This window comes from Pelobates fuscus, chromosome 4, assembly GCF_036172605.1.
Source record: "Pelobates fuscus isolate aPelFus1 chromosome 4, aPelFus1.pri, whole genome shotgun sequence".
NCBI lineage: Eukaryota > Metazoa > Chordata > Amphibia > Anura > Pelobatidae > Pelobates > Pelobates fuscus.
Window position 1 is genome coordinate 225,279,302 of NC_086320.1, and position 15,288 is coordinate 225,294,589.

Sequence of the window (15,288 nt, forward strand, 5' to 3'; positions counted from 1 at the left end):
ATATGGTAAAACCACCTCTCTGGCCCCTTCTTGCCTCCCTAAATATAGTAAAATATTACTTGTATTCAAGTCTGCAGCTGCTGGCTCTGCCTCTGAACTGACTGTCTGCTGACATCATCAGAAGTGGTGGTCTGAGCAAATGACAATACTTCCCCATAGGATTGGCTGAGACTGTCAACTAGGCAGATCAGGGGCAGAGCCAGCACAAGTCCAACATAGCCCGGGCCAGTCAGCATCTCCTCAAAGATAAATTGAATCAGTTGCATCTCTATGAGGAATGTTCAGTGTCTGCATGCAGAGGGTGGAGACACTGAATGGCAGTGCTGCACACTAGGCAGTACTGCCCCAGGAAGCACCTCTAGCAGCAATCTAAGGAGTGGCCAGTGGAGTTATTTTCTCTGAAAAGTGTTTGACAGTGTTTACTGCAAAAAGCCTGAATGGAATGATTCTACTTACCAGAACAAATACAATAAGCTGTAGTTGTTCTGGTGACTATAGTGTCCCTTTAAGTTTGGAAGCTTAAGAGGGATGTATGGGAACAAAACTTGTGTGGACTGGCTGACAATAAAATTAGTTTAGGTAATGCAGACGTTGGTCTCTCTAACATTGTGGCATGTCCCCTTTCTTCTACACTCACTCGATACACCTTTTCTCTGTCTCAGACTATATACCAGGAACTTCTGCCTGCTAGTAAGAAGGTAAGGAGACAAGTGGACAAGTGAGTGCTAGGGGACAGTCCTTAGAATGCATGGAGTGAGCGCATCATTAGACGCATTTATGTCAAGCTCAGGGTGCTGCCTGCATAGTATGCCCTTAGTTGGACAGCCTGCATGATTGGCGGGCAGCCTGACGTGCATTCATGCCAGGCTGTCCTTCAAATTCTTTGGACAGACATGCCCCCTTTTTGGGCATGTTCTCCCCTTTTGGCAGGTCTTGTCACGTGATTTACACCAGTGGCCCACCCTTTTACCCCGCCCATTGACTTCCTGCTTCACTGGACATTGCTGTTAGGGGTTATGGATTTACTTGAAAGATGAAAGCATAAATTAGAGAGAGATTAGCATAGAGTGTGCGTTTTCTTATAGCTGCATCCTATGAGTTTCACTCCAGCACCATCTCCATCAGATACATGACGCTTGGGAGGTATGACTGTTTTAGTTTTTCTGGTCGATAAGATTCTGTAATTAGGCCCATCATAATTGTCAGCACCAGGCCCACTGTGCTCTTAATCCGGCCCTGCCTGCAGTGTAAACTTTCAGCTGCAGGGTTAAAACTAGAGGGACCTGGTACCCAAACCACTTCATTGATCTGAAGTGGTCTGGGTGCCTATAGTTGTCCTTTAAGGAAGTTGCTTCTGAAAAAAGAAAAGTGAAGTAGTTTGAATTCCAGTTATATAGATTACATACTTACAGTTACAAGAAAACGTATGTGAACCCTTTGGAATGATATGGATTTCTGCACAAATTGGTCATAAAATGTGATCTGATCATCATCTAAGTCTCAACAATAGACAATCACAGTCTGCTTAAACTAATAACACACAAAGAATGAAATATTGCCATGTTTTTATTGAACACACCATGTAAACATTCACAGTGCAGGTGGAAAAAGTATGTGAACCCTTGGATTTAATAACTGGTTGAACCTCCTTTGGCAGCAATAACTTCAACCAAACGTTTCCTGTAGTTGCAGATCTTACGTGCACAGCGGTCAGGAGTAATTCTTGACCATTCCTCTTTACAGAACTGTTTCAGTTCAGCAATATTCTTGGGATGTCTGGTGTGAATCGCTTTCTTGAGGAAAATCAATCAATCAAAATTCAAGTTGAGGCCAGGACTCTGACTGGGCCACTTCAGAAGGCGTATTTTCTTCTGTTTAAGCCATTCTGTTGTTGATTTACTCTATGCTTTGGGTCATTGTCCTGCTGCAACACCCATCTTCTGTTGAGCTTCAGCTGGTAGACAGATGGCCTTAAGTTCTCCTGCAAAATGTCTTGATAAACTTGGGAATTCATTTTTCCTTCGATGATAGCAAACCGTCTAGGCCCTGACGCAGCAAAACAGCCCCAAACCATGATGCCCCCACCACCATACTTCACAGTTGGCGTGAAGTTTTGATGTTGTTGTGCTGTGCCTCTTTTTCACCACACATAGTGTTGTGTGTGTCACGACAGTGACCCCTTCACGCAGATGGTAACCCAGACAGAGACGTATACCGGACCTTAGGGTGGCCGGACTTAACATCAGAGAATAGTCAACTGAATAGCCAAAGGTCAAGGGAGTACGGAAAACGGAATACACGAGAAAGCCAAGCAAAAAGTCGGGGAGCCAGAGAGGAGAATAGTCAGTAAGAAAGCCAAGGGTCAATATACCAGAAAAACAGACGAATATTATCAAGAGCACCAGAGGGAACGAACAAGAACCACACTAGGGCACTGAGGGAACGACAGGGGCGCCCTTTTATAATGAGGTGTGTTTCTTTTTAAAGCCATGCCCCCAAAAGGTCCGGGAGCGTGGCCACGTTTGAATTTTCGCGGCAAAATCCTGATGACATCGGTGCGCATCAGGTGGTTTGCAGCGAGCGCCCAGCGCCTGACAGGCTGCGCCGCCTCCCGGCAGCAGCCAGAGAGACCGCCGCGCTGCGCGGGTTCGGCGTAGAAAGGTAAGGTATCGTCACAGTGTGTTTCTTCCAAAAAACTCAACTTTGACGCTTGGGAGGTATGACTGTTATGAGGTATGACCGGTAAGAGGAGGTATGACCGGTAAGAGGAGGGGGGACCGCAGGCAGCGACGGACCGAGGGTGAGTGCTGCGAGCGGATTGCAGCCTCCCCTCACCGCTGCCCGCGGAGCCCTGACACAGTGTTTACATTGTTGCACTAAGTGCACAGAATATTTTGCCAGTACTGCTGTGGAACATCCAGGTGCTCTTGTGCAAACTGTAAACGTGCAGCAATGTTTTGTTTGGACAGCAGGGGCTTCCTCTGTGGTATCCTCCCATAAAATCCATTCTTGCTTAGTGTTTTACGTATTGTAGATTCGCTAACAGGGATGTTAGCATTTGCCAGTGACTTTTGTAAGTCTTTAGCTGACACTCTAGGATTCTTCATCACCTCATTGAGCAGTCTGCGCTGTGCTCTTGCAGTCATCTTTACAGGACGGCCACTCCTAGGGAGAGTAGCAGCAGTGCTGAACTTTCTCCATTTATAGACAATTTGTCTTACCGTGGACTGATGAACAGCAAGGCTTTTGGAGATACTTTTAGAACCCTTTCCAGCTTTATGCAAGTCAACAATTCTTAAACGTAGGTCTTCTGAGAGCTCTTTTGTGCGGGGCATCATTCACATCAGGCAATGCTTCTTGTGAAAAGCAAACCCAGAACTGGTGTTTGTGTTTTTATAGGGGAGGGCAGCTGTAACCAACACCTCCAATCTCATCTCATTGATTGGACTCCAGTTGGCTGACATCTCACTCCAATTAGCTATTGGAGATGTCATTAGTCTAGGGGTTCACATACCTTTCCCACCTGCACTGTGAATGTTTACATGGTGTGTTCAATAAAAACATGGCAACATTTCATTATTTGTGTGTTATTAGTTTAAGCAGACTGTGAGTGTCTATTGTTGTGACTTAGATGATGATCAGATCACATTTTATGACCAATTTGTGCAGAAATCCATATCATTCCAAAGGGTTCACATACTTTTTCTTGCAACTGTATATGACTGGTCACCTTAGCATACCATTGTTGCTTAGTTGTTTGAGTTTATGTTATATTTATTAATATTTGCTTGAGGAGTGTGTGTGTGTGTGTGTGTAGCTTAATGCATAATGCATAGTATTGGACTCCTGGATTAAAAAAAAAAAAAAACAATCTGTCAATGGGAGGCTAGGAAATTTGCGATTGTGGGATTACACTTTAAAGGACTCTATAGGCACCTAGACCACTGTAGCTCATTTAAGTGGTCTGGGTGCAGTGTCCCTTTTGCACTTAGTGCTGCAATGTGAAACTGCAGTGTGTCACGATCCGGGGAACCCAACACGCTAACACACACACAGACACACACACAGAAAGTGTGCAGTACCGTACCTTAGAGTGGCCGGGCTAAGCACACACAGAATAGTCAGGAGATAAGCCGAGTAAGGGGAACCAGAAAACAGAATAACGAGAAACAAGCCGAGGTCAAAGGGTAGGAGAAAGTCACAAAGTCAGTATAACAAGCCAGGGAGTACGTAACCAGAAAGCACACGTTCAGTATCAATACTCTAAAGCAAAGACCACAACAGGGCACTGAGAGACAGGAAAGGTAAGTATAAATATCCTTGCCTTAATTCTGATTGGATAACTTCCAATCCGAATTAACAAACACACGTGGGGGGGTATCTATACCCCCCACTGTGATTGTTGTACTGTCGCTTTAACGCCGGGTCACGTGAGTGACCCCGGCGTACTGATATGGGTGCCGGCTCCCAGCGTGCAGCGTTAGACATGCTGCCGCTGGGGGGAGGAGGAGGAGAGGACGCGAGCAGCGTGTCAAGAGGAGAGGACGCCACTCGCCGACCGGTAAGAGGAGGGGGGACCGCGGGCAGCGGCGGACCGAGGGTGAGTGCTGTGAGCGGATTGCAGCCTCCCCTCACCGCTGCCCGCGGAGCCCTGACACAGTGTTTACATTGTTGCACTAGGTCTGCCTCCAGTGGATGTTGACCAGACAGTCACATGAGGCCCTTCCTGGATTCTAACGGACTTTTGGTCGCTCTGCATGAGGACATCCAGCGTCAGATATTAACCCATAGAAAAGCATTGATTCAATGCTTTCCTATGGGATGGCCTAATATGCGCAGGACTCACTGTGCATGAGCATTAGCACCCGCTAGTCAAGGTACGTCGGAGGAGGCGGAGCCACCACCCAGCACCTTCGGGATATCGGTGCTGTGATCAAGTAAGTAAAGGGCTTTTAACTCTTTATTTTCTGTGGCGGTAGGTGGGTGGTGGGGGGGGGAGTCACCCGGGTTTAGGGGAAACAGAGGGAGCAATGGTGACAGGAATACAGCTTTGTATTCTTGGGACTATAGAATCCCTTTAAAAAGTAATATAATATACCAATGGTTTCCAAACCAATCCTCAAGGCACCCCTACCAGTCCAGTATTTAGGGATTTAGGGATTACTCAGTTGTGTCTAAGGTGTTTATTTATTTTCTAAAAAACTGGGTAACCCCTTAATCTAGGACTGGTAGGGTTGCCTTGAGGACTGGTTTGGGAACAACTGTAATATACACTATTGAAGTATGCAAAGGTATCAGATTTTTGTAGTTACATTTGCTGAATTTGATATATCTACAACTATATTTATAATGGTGAATTGACGGATAGAACTCATTATAAATGATAACCTATGGTTAAAAAAAAAAAAAAAAAAAAGAACTAAACAAAACAATAGGCAAGAAATCTAATAATAATGCAGTTGGTGTACATATGCATATACTAAATAGAACTATGGGAGTGCAATCTTTCAAATTTAATTTTTTTATTGTCTTATGATATGTGGATGCTGCACAGCGGGATATTTGAGAAATTGCTTAAATCAAAATTGTGTCACTGTACACACAAAAATAGATAGAGGTGTAACACAAAGACTTCCACATTTTACTGTGGGATTTTTGTATATTACAAATTTGAAAACAATATTTCATTGAGAACATTCCACATTACTTACTGCAGTTCTTTAATTTTATTAGCACGCTCAAAAAGGCATGATATATCTGCATCAGGAAATTGGCACCAATCAAATCTACAAAACAAAAAGGTGAAACTTGTCAAAAATAGATCAAATAAATCTTAAAGGAAACCTCCCGGAACCATAACAACTACATCAGAATAAAAAACAAGGACAGGAAAGGAGCCAATCATTTTTGTAAATATTAGTGGAGCTATGGCAAGGCTGAATGTAAGTATCATTGACAGTAATGGTCCTAAAACATAGGAAGAGATCCCAAGGGGTACAAGAAAAAAAGCCATGGTGGTAACCAGTTTAGACATATAGGAACAAAGTAGACTGAAAGTCACAAAGTTTATCTTCCACAAGAAACATTGTTTGATGGAAGCAACTCTTTAAATGCTTTACATACACACATAGTCTTTGCTAGTCGTTTAGCTTTTGGCTAGAATGATTAAAGGTACTTCTCATTCAACTTGGAAAAGGCAGATGTTTTGAGAGCAGAAAAAAATATCAAAAGCCTACTTTCGGGAAAGCTTGAAGGTGGTTCCTATGTTCAAAAAGGGTTCAAAATCCTTGCCTGGAAATTATAGACCTGTGAGCTTAACTTCTGTGGCTGGTATAATATTTGAAAGGTTATTAAGGGATAATATTCAAGAATTCTTGAGAAGAACATGGTTATCAGCAAAAATCAGCACGGTTTTATGAAGCACAGGTCATGTCAAACTAACTTGATTGCATTCTACAAAGAAGTAAGTAGAAGTATAGATCAGGGTGTTGCAGTGGATGTGATCTATTTGGATTTTGCCAAGGCATTTGATACAGTTCCACACAGAAGATTAGTGTTCAAACTCAAGGAAATCAATCTAGATGAAAATGTTTGTTCTTGGGTAGAACATTGGCTTAAAAACAGAGTACAAAGATTTGTCGTTAATGGTAAATTTTCAAGCTGGACAGAGGTGGCAAGTGGTGTCCCTCAGGGGTCTGTTCTGGGACCCCTTCTATTTAACATGTTTATAAATGATCTTGAAGACAGCATTGAAAGTCATGTTTCAGTGTTTGCAGATGACACAAAACTTTGTAAAATAATACAATGTGAGCAAGATATTACTTTGCTGCAGAGGGATTTAGATAGACTGGAGGACTGGGCACTCAAATGGCAGATTAAATTTAATGTTGAAAAATGCAAAGTTATGCACTTCGGCATAAAGAATACACAAGCAACGTATACCCTTAATGGAAGCGAATTAGGGATAACAACACACGAAAAGGACTTGGGAATTGTTATAGACCACAAACTATGCAACAATGTGCAATGTCAATCAGCAGTGGCCAAGGCCAGTAGGGTACTGTCATGCATGAAAAAGGGCATTCATTCTCGGGACGAGAATATCATATTGCCTCTTTATAAATCACTGGTAAGACCACACATTGAATATGCTGTGCAATTTTGGGCACCTGTTCTAAAGAAGGATATTATGGCACTAGAAAAAGTGCAGAGGCTACAAAACTAATAAAAGGAATGGAACATATCAGCTATGAAGAAAGGTTAACGAATTTAAACCTATTTAGTTTAGAAAAACGTCGCCTGAGAGGGGATATGATAACATTATACAAATATATTCGAGGCCAATACAAACCATTGTGTGGAAATCTATTTACAAACCGGACTTTACATAGGACACGAGGTCATGCGTTTAGACAAGAAGAAAGAAGATTTCGTCTAAGGCAAAGGAAAGGTTTTTTTACTGTAAGAACAATCAGGATGTGGAATTCTCTGCCTGAAGAAGTGCTTTTATCAGAGTCCATACAGATGTTCGAACAGCTACTAGATGCATACTTGCAAAAACAGAATATTCAAGGATATAATCTTTCAATGTAGCTTTTTCAAAAGAATTGAATTAAGGACTAAGTTAGTCAACCAGAGTAAACACCCCCAAATCTGAGAATTTATCATTAAGGCAAACTACCCCAAGGAGGCATTTAAAAATAAAAAAAACAATAAAATCTTCAGACTTTCAATGAATTTCCCAGGCTCTTACTGGGGGTAAACAGAACAGAACGGAGTGATGGGAAAGTTGTGTACAAACTGTGATAATTTGAGGATTTTAAAAAAAAAAAACTGACTGATCCTTTCTTTATAGTAATTTTAAAGAGTTCTCCTGCTCTAGCTCAACAAAGCCCTTACCACCATATTATGCTTCATTAAAAGCTATACTTTCTCTGTGTTGTTGGATACTTACTTGAGTTTTGAAATCTTGCGAATTCTTGGTGATAACATTTTCAATGCATCTTGACTAAATGAGTGCAAGTTAAATGTAATGTCATGGTAACTTGTGCTTTTCTCCAAACAGAAGGACAAAGACCTATCAATGAGGCTGTCCTGACTGTTGACAGATCCACATATCAAACCTTCAGTCTGCAACTGTAAACATTGAGGCATTATTCTCCTAATAATATCATCATCCTGGATCTCATATAAGTAATGCAGCATATCATTATGACATTGACATGTTGATATTCTTTTCTTCAGCCATTCTTCCAACATCTCTTTTGAACCAGAGAAAAATTTGCAACCGATGATTTCCTCAAACTCATTAATTTGTTTTACGCTGGAGAGACCAAACAAGAATTTTACTGTTGATGCTAAATGTGGATCTTTCTCAGACATCTCTAGCAAAGACCTGATTTCCTCCTTTATGCTTGGGCTTTCTGTTTCTTCATTCAGTAGATAATGAAGAGCAGCAAAGAATTCCTGTACACTTAAATGAATGAAACTGTAACAAGTCTGAGGTGTAACTACCCTCCGAAACATGTTCTCATTCAGGAGCAGAGATTTTATATTTGAAACAGGAAGTTGGAAATTACTGATATCTGACTTCTTAAAGATTACTTTTTGATTCAAAACACCATCCTTGGCCAAGGCACACAGTCTCTTTATGTAGTTGTTGATTGGTAGGTCAGAGTGTCTCTTATGATATGTCAATAAGCTCTCCACGTAAAGTCTGTAAACAGAGGTGGATGTGTTATAATGAATTACCTTTAGATCTTCCTCTAGTTGCTGTTGCAGCACTGTGCAGACTATCCAGCATGCCATAGGGACAGCACACAATGTAAATAGAACTTCATTTTGTTTTATTAAATCAAGGAATCGCGCTGCTTGTTCTTTCTTTTCAAAGAAATTTAAGAAATATTCCTCACGGTCTTTTAATCCTAATATTTCCACATAGCTATTGCAAGTAATAAAGTTTTTCAGTTTCTCCAGCATGAATGGTCTTGTTGTGATAACAACTGAAGATTTCTTAAGAACACGTTTGGCAAATAGACAACTTAAAAATATTTCTTTGGTGGTTTCATGGTTATAATTTTTATATGCTGCTCTGTTAATCATATAAGACTGGTCCAGTTCATCAAAACCATCAACAAGAAAAAGTATTTTTTCAGAGTCTTGCAAAATTGACTGCATCACTTGCTGTGAGCACGAAAGCTGACATATTTCTCTTATAAAACCAGCGATGGTCATTTTACCAGTAATTTGGTTAATTTCCGTAGAACTCATATAAAAAACATAGTTGAATTTGTCCTGGTAAAGATTTCCAGAAGCCCAGTCCAGCATGATCTTCTGCGCTGTCATGGTTTTTCCAATGCCTGCTGGTCCTTGTAACACCACAATCTTTGGACTCTCTCCCTTTTCATCAGGATCAAACAAAGCCTCAATAGAGGTCATGGAATGATTCAACGATCGGTCAGCCATCATTTCTAGATGTTTTGTTCCTGAATATTTTATTTCATTTTCTCTCTCCTTTTCGTTAGAGTGTTTTTTTAAAAGCAACAATTTGGTATATCGTCTCTCCATGTTAAACATATCTCCTAAAAGACCATTTTTCTCTTTCATCCATTGGTATTGATCCTTTACTTCTTCCATGTAATTTTGTCTGAAGTCTGTGGAAGGGAAATACAGCAAATTATTTGGCCTACAGTTACAAAATACATTTGAAGTACATTGAAAGTGTTCCACTATATGGCTGCATAACAGGAAAATTTGACACACTGATGGACAAAGTATTTTTCATATTTCCATATTTTATCATCTAAAAGTGATGTTTATTACTGTTAGTACAGATTTCTAACTTTTAAACTGAGGATGAGTGCTTATGTACTTTGTTGTTATTTTTGTTATTTTATTAGTGTTTAACACCTTAGTGACCAGACCGTTATTCAATTTTCTTACCGTTAAGGACCAGGGATCTTTTTACATTTCTGCTGTGTTTGTGTTTAGCTGTAATTTTCCTCTTACTCATTTACTGTACCCACACATATTTTGTACCGTTTTCTCGCCATTAAATGGTCTTTCTAAAGATACCATTATTTTCATCATATCATATAATCCATAAACAATGTTTATAAAATATGATGAAAAATGTAAAAAAACTCACTTTTTCTAAATTTGACCCCCAAAATCTGTTACGCATCTACAACAATTTTGTCCTGAGTTTAGAAATGCCCAGTGTTAACATGTTCTTAGCTTTTTTTGGAAAGTAATTGGGCAATAAGTACAAATAGCACTTTGCCATTTTCAAACCATTGTAATGCAAGTTACATTGTTACACTGATATCTGTCAGGAATTCCTGAATAACCCTTCACATGTATATATTTTTTAAAAGAACACATCCTAAGCATAGGCGTGCACAGCCTGTTGCATTAGGGTGTGCACCCTAAAGCACAAACACACACGCCGCGTGTATATTTTTTTTTATATACACATACACACACATATATATACATATAATAAATACACAAGACCCCATTTAAGCATGTTTAGGTGAGTGCAACCATCCCCCCATGTTTCCTATATATATTTGGGAGTCTAGCCAACTCCTTGGTTCTGCACCCCTCCCTGTTACAGGTGCCTCATCTCAGGTCCCTATTTAGTCTTGTACTGCAGAGAGCCTCAGATGGAATTTTTTCCCAAGTAAGTGGTTAATCTCATAAGAGCAGACATTAGACTGTGAGAGTAGGACCTGCCAAAGATGGGGTACATTGACGTTGTGGCAGGCTTATGCAATGTATGATCATATAATGTAACTAAATCCCCACTTTTTTGCCTAGATTAGGTGTTTTTAAAAAAAACTTTTACAAACTAATCTGTCAACATTGAAGTTGCTGTTTAGTAGATAGGAGAGTGCGCTGGATCTTGTATATTTATTGTATAATATGGCCCCCAGCAGCACCCCATTTAAGCATGTTTAGGTGAGTGCAACCATCCCCCCATGTTTCCTATATATATACATATATATATACAAATACAAATATACGTAGGTGCAGTGTGTGTGTGATTGTGAGCGGTGCAGCGTGTAAGGGGTGCAGTGTGTGTGATTGCGAGGGGTACAGTGTGGTGTAATTGTGAAGGGTGCAGTTTGTGTGATTATGAGGGGTACAGTGCATGTAATTGTAAGGGGTACAGTTTGTGTAATTGTGAGGGATTCAGTGTGTGTGGGGTACAGTGTGTATGATTGTAAGGGGTGCACTGTGTGGGCAACAGGGGTTAGGAGGGTGGAGGGGCAGCGACAGGGGTTGGGGGGGTAGAGGGACAGGAGGTAGGGGGGTGAAGGGGCAGTGACAGGAGGTAGTGGGGGTAGATGGTTGGTGACAGGGGTTAGGAGGTAGAGGGGTAGTAACAGGGGTTAGGGGTGGTAGAGGGGTAGTGACAGGGGTTAAGGGGATAGAGGGGTAGTGACAGGGGTTGGGGTAGAAGGGCAGTGACAGGGGGTGGGGGAGTGGATGGGCAGTAATAGGGGTTAAGGGGGTGGAGAAGCAGTGACATGGGTTAGGGAGGTAGAGGGGCAGTGACATGGGGTTAGGGGGGTAGTGACAGGGGTTAGGGGGTAGAGGGGTAGTGACAGCGGTTAGAGGGGTAGTGACAGGGGTTAGAGGGGTAGTGACAGGAGTTAGGGGGGTAGAGGGGCAGTGACAGGGGGTGGGGGGGAGTGGAGAGGCAATGACAGGGGTTGGGGGGTGGAGAGGCAGTGACATGGGTTAGGGGGGTAGAGGGGCAGTGAGGGGGGTAGAGGGGCAGTGAGAGGGGTTAGGGGGGTAGTGACAGGGGTTAGGAGGGTAGCGTGGTAGTGACAGGGGTTGGAGGTAGAGGGGCAGTGACAGGGGGTGGGGGAGTGGAGGGGCAGTAACAGGGGTTAAGGGGGTGGAGAGGCAGTGACATGGGTTAGGGGGGTAAAGGGGCAATGACAGGGGTTAGGGGGGTAGAGTGGTAGTGACAGGGGTTGGGGTAGAGGGGTAGTGACAGGAGTTAGGGGGTAGAGGAGTAGTGACAGGGGTTAGGGAGTAGTGACAGGGGTTAGAGGGGTAGTGACAGGGGTCAGAGGGGTAGTGAGAGGGGTTAGGGGGGTAGTGACAGGGGTTAGAGGGGTAGTGACAGAGGTTAGGGGGTAGTGACAGAGGTTAGGGGGTAGGGGAGTAGTGACAGGGGTTAGAGGGGTAGGGACAGGGGTTAGGGGGTAGGGACAGGGGTTAGGGGGAATTGACAGGGGTTAGGGGGGTAGTGACAGGGGTTAGGGGGTAAGTGACAGGGGTTAGAGGGGTAGTGACAGGGGTTAGGGGGTAGGGGAGTAGTGACAGGGGTTAGAGGGGTAGGGACGGGGGTTAGAGGGGTAGGGACGGGGGTTAGGGGGTAGGGACAGGGGTTAGGGGGTAGTGACAGGGGTTAGGGGGGTAGTGACAGGGGTTAGGGGGTAAGTGACAGGGGTTAGGGGGTAAGTGACAGGGGTTAGGGGGTAAGTGACAGGGGTTAGAGGGGTAAGTGACAGGGGTTAGAGGGGTAAGTGACAGGGGTTAGAGACAGGGGTTAGGGGGGTAAAGGGGCAATGACAGGGGTTAGGGGGGTAGAGTGGTAGTGACAGGGGTTGGGGTAGTGACAGGAGTTAGGGGGTAGAGGGGTAGTGACAGGGGTTAGGGAGTAGTGACAGGGGTTAGAGGGGTAGTGAGAGGGGTCAGAGGGGTAGTGACAGGGGTTAGAGGGGTAGTGACAGAGGTTAGGGGGTAGTGACAGGGGTTAGAGGGGTAGTGACAGGGGTTAGGGGAGTAGTGACAGGGGTTAGAGGGGTAGGGACAGGGATTAGGGGGTAGGGACAGGGGTTAGGGGGTAGTGACAGGGGTTAGGGGGGAAGTGACAGGGGTTAGAGGGGTAAGTGACAGGGGTTAGAGGGGTAGGGACAGGGTTTAGGGGGGTAGGGACAGGGGTTAGAGGGGTAGGGACAGGGGTTAGGGGGGTAAAGGGGCAATGACAGGGGTTAGGGGGGTAGAGTGGTAGTGACAGGGGTTGGGGTAGAGGGGTAGTGACAGGAGTTAGGGGGTAGAGGAGTAGTGACAGGGGTTAGGGAGTAGTGACAGGGGTTAGAGGGGTAGTGAGAGGGGTCAGAGGGGTAGTGACAGGGGTTAGGGGGGTAGTGACAGGGGTTAGGGGGTAGTGACAGAGGTTAGGGGGTAGTGACAGGGGTTAGAGGGGTAGTGAGAGGGGTCAGAGGGGTAGTGACAGGGGTTAGGGGGGTAGTGACAGGGGTTAGAGGGGTAGTGACAGAGGTTAGGGGGTAGTGACAGGGGTTAGAGGGGTAGTGACAGGGGTTAGAGGGGTAGTGACAGGGGTTAGGGGGTAGGGGAGTAGTGACAGGGGTTAGAGGGGTAGGAACAGGGGTTAGGGGGTAGGGACAGGGGTTAGGGGGTAGGGACAGGGGTTAGGGGGTAAGTGACAGGGGTTAGAGAGGTAGGGACAGGGTTTAGGGGGGTAGTGACAGGGGTTAGAGGGGTAGGGACAGGGGTTAGAGGGGTAGGGACAGGGGTTAGGGGGGTAGGGACAGGGGTTAGGGGGGTAGGGACAGGGGTTAGAGCGGTAGGGACAGGGGATAGAGCGGTAGGGACAGGGTATAGAGCGGTAGGGACAGGGGTTAGGGACAAGGGGGTAAAGGGGGTAGTGACGGGGTAGAGGGGTAGGGACAGGGTTTAGAGGGGTAGTGACAGGGGTCGGGGGGTAGTGACAGGGGTTAGAGGGGTAGGGACAGGGGTTAGAGGGGTAGGGACAGGGGTTAGGGGGGTAGTGACAGGGGTTAGGGGGGGTAGAGGGGTAGTGACAGGGGTTAGGGGGGTAGAGGGGTAGTGACAGGGGTTAGGGGGGTAGTGACAGGGGTTAGAGTGGTAGGCACAGGGGTTAGGGACAGGGGTTAAGGGGTTAGTGACGGGGTAGGGACAGGGGTTAGGGGGTAGGGACAGGGGTTAGAGGGGTAGTGACAGGGGTTAGGGGGGTAGTGACAGGGGTTAGGGGGGTAGAGGGGTAGTGACAGGGGTTAGGGGGGTAGTGACAGGGGTTAGAGTGGTAGGCACAGGGGTTAGGGACAGGGGTTAAGGGGTTAGTGACGGGGTAGAGGGGTAGGGACAGGGGTTAGGGGGGTAGGGACAGGGGTTAGAGGGGTAGTGACAGGGGTTAGAGGGGTAGTGACAGGGGTTAGGGGGGTAGTGACAGGGGTTAGGGGGGTAGAGGGGTAGTGACAGGGGTTAGAGGGGTAGGGACAGGGGTTAGGGGGGTAGTGACAGGGGTTAGAGGGGTAGGGACAGGGGTTAGGGGGGTAGTGACAGGGGTTAGGGGGGTAGAGGGGTAGTGACAGGGGTTAGAGGGGTAGGGACAGGGGTTAGAGGGGTAGGGAAAGGGGTCAGGGGGGTAGTGACAGGGGTTAGAGGGGTAGTGACAGGGGTTAGAGGGGTAGGGACAGGGGTTAGAGGGGTAGTGACAGGGGTTAGAGGGGTAGTGACAGGGGTCAGAGGGGTAGTGACAGGGGTTAGGGGAGTAGAGAGTAGTGACAAGGGTTAGAGGGGTAGTGACAGACAAGGGTTAGGGGGGTAGAGGAGTAGTGACAGGGGTTAGGGGGGTAGTGACATATAGGGGGATTGGAATCTGCTAAACATGCGGCAACCTGGAAGTGAATGCTCCGAGGGGAGCGATCAACCCGGCAGTGTGGGGGGTATGCCTTGATATAGAGGCATCATGTAATACCCCTTAGAGCGTCTGGAAGCAATCATGATCGCTTCCAGTGCTCAAATTTACCGTGGACGTATGAGGTACGTCCGTGGTCCTTAAAGGACCACTATAGTGCCCTGAAGGTGCCCCCACCCTCAGGGTCCCACTCACGTGGCGCTGAAGGGGGAGGAAGGGGTTAATCCCTTATTTTTTTCCAGTGCCGGGCTCCCGCGGCGCTGGGACTCTCCTCCCTCTTCTTTCGTCATCGGCTGAATGCGCTGGCGTCTTCTCACTGTGGAAATCACAGTGAAAAGCGTGGAAGCGCCTCTAGCTAGGGTTAAACCTAGCTGGACCTGGCACCCAGACCACTTCATTGAGCTGAAGTGGTCTGGTGCCTATAGTGGTCCTTTAAGGAGCGTTTTTTGTCGGACGTACCTTATACGTCCGCGGTCCTTAAGGGGTTAAAGCATTGGTGTCCAACCTTTTGACTTCCCGGCCCACATTGAGCGAAGAGGAATTGTCATCAGCCGCTCATTAACCCCTTAAGGACACATGAC

General features: G+C 45.5%; 1 protein-coding gene across 1 annotated transcript in view; it reads right to left on the bottom strand.

Annotated features, from left to right (window-relative positions):
• Nucleotides 1-15,288, bottom strand: part of LOC134608802 (NACHT, LRR and PYD domains-containing protein 3-like) — a 243,579-nt gene that overhangs the window by 165,705 nt on the left and 62,586 nt on the right. Inside the window, exons 5-6 of the mRNA XM_063451911.1 lie at nt 7,955-9,653; nt 5,712-5,786 (exon numbers count right to left, since the gene is read on the bottom strand). Of these exons, the coding sequence (XP_063307981.1) occupies nt 5,712-5,786; nt 7,955-9,653 (1,774 nt within the window). The remainder of the gene's footprint in view (nt 1-5,711; nt 5,787-7,954; nt 9,654-15,288) is intronic.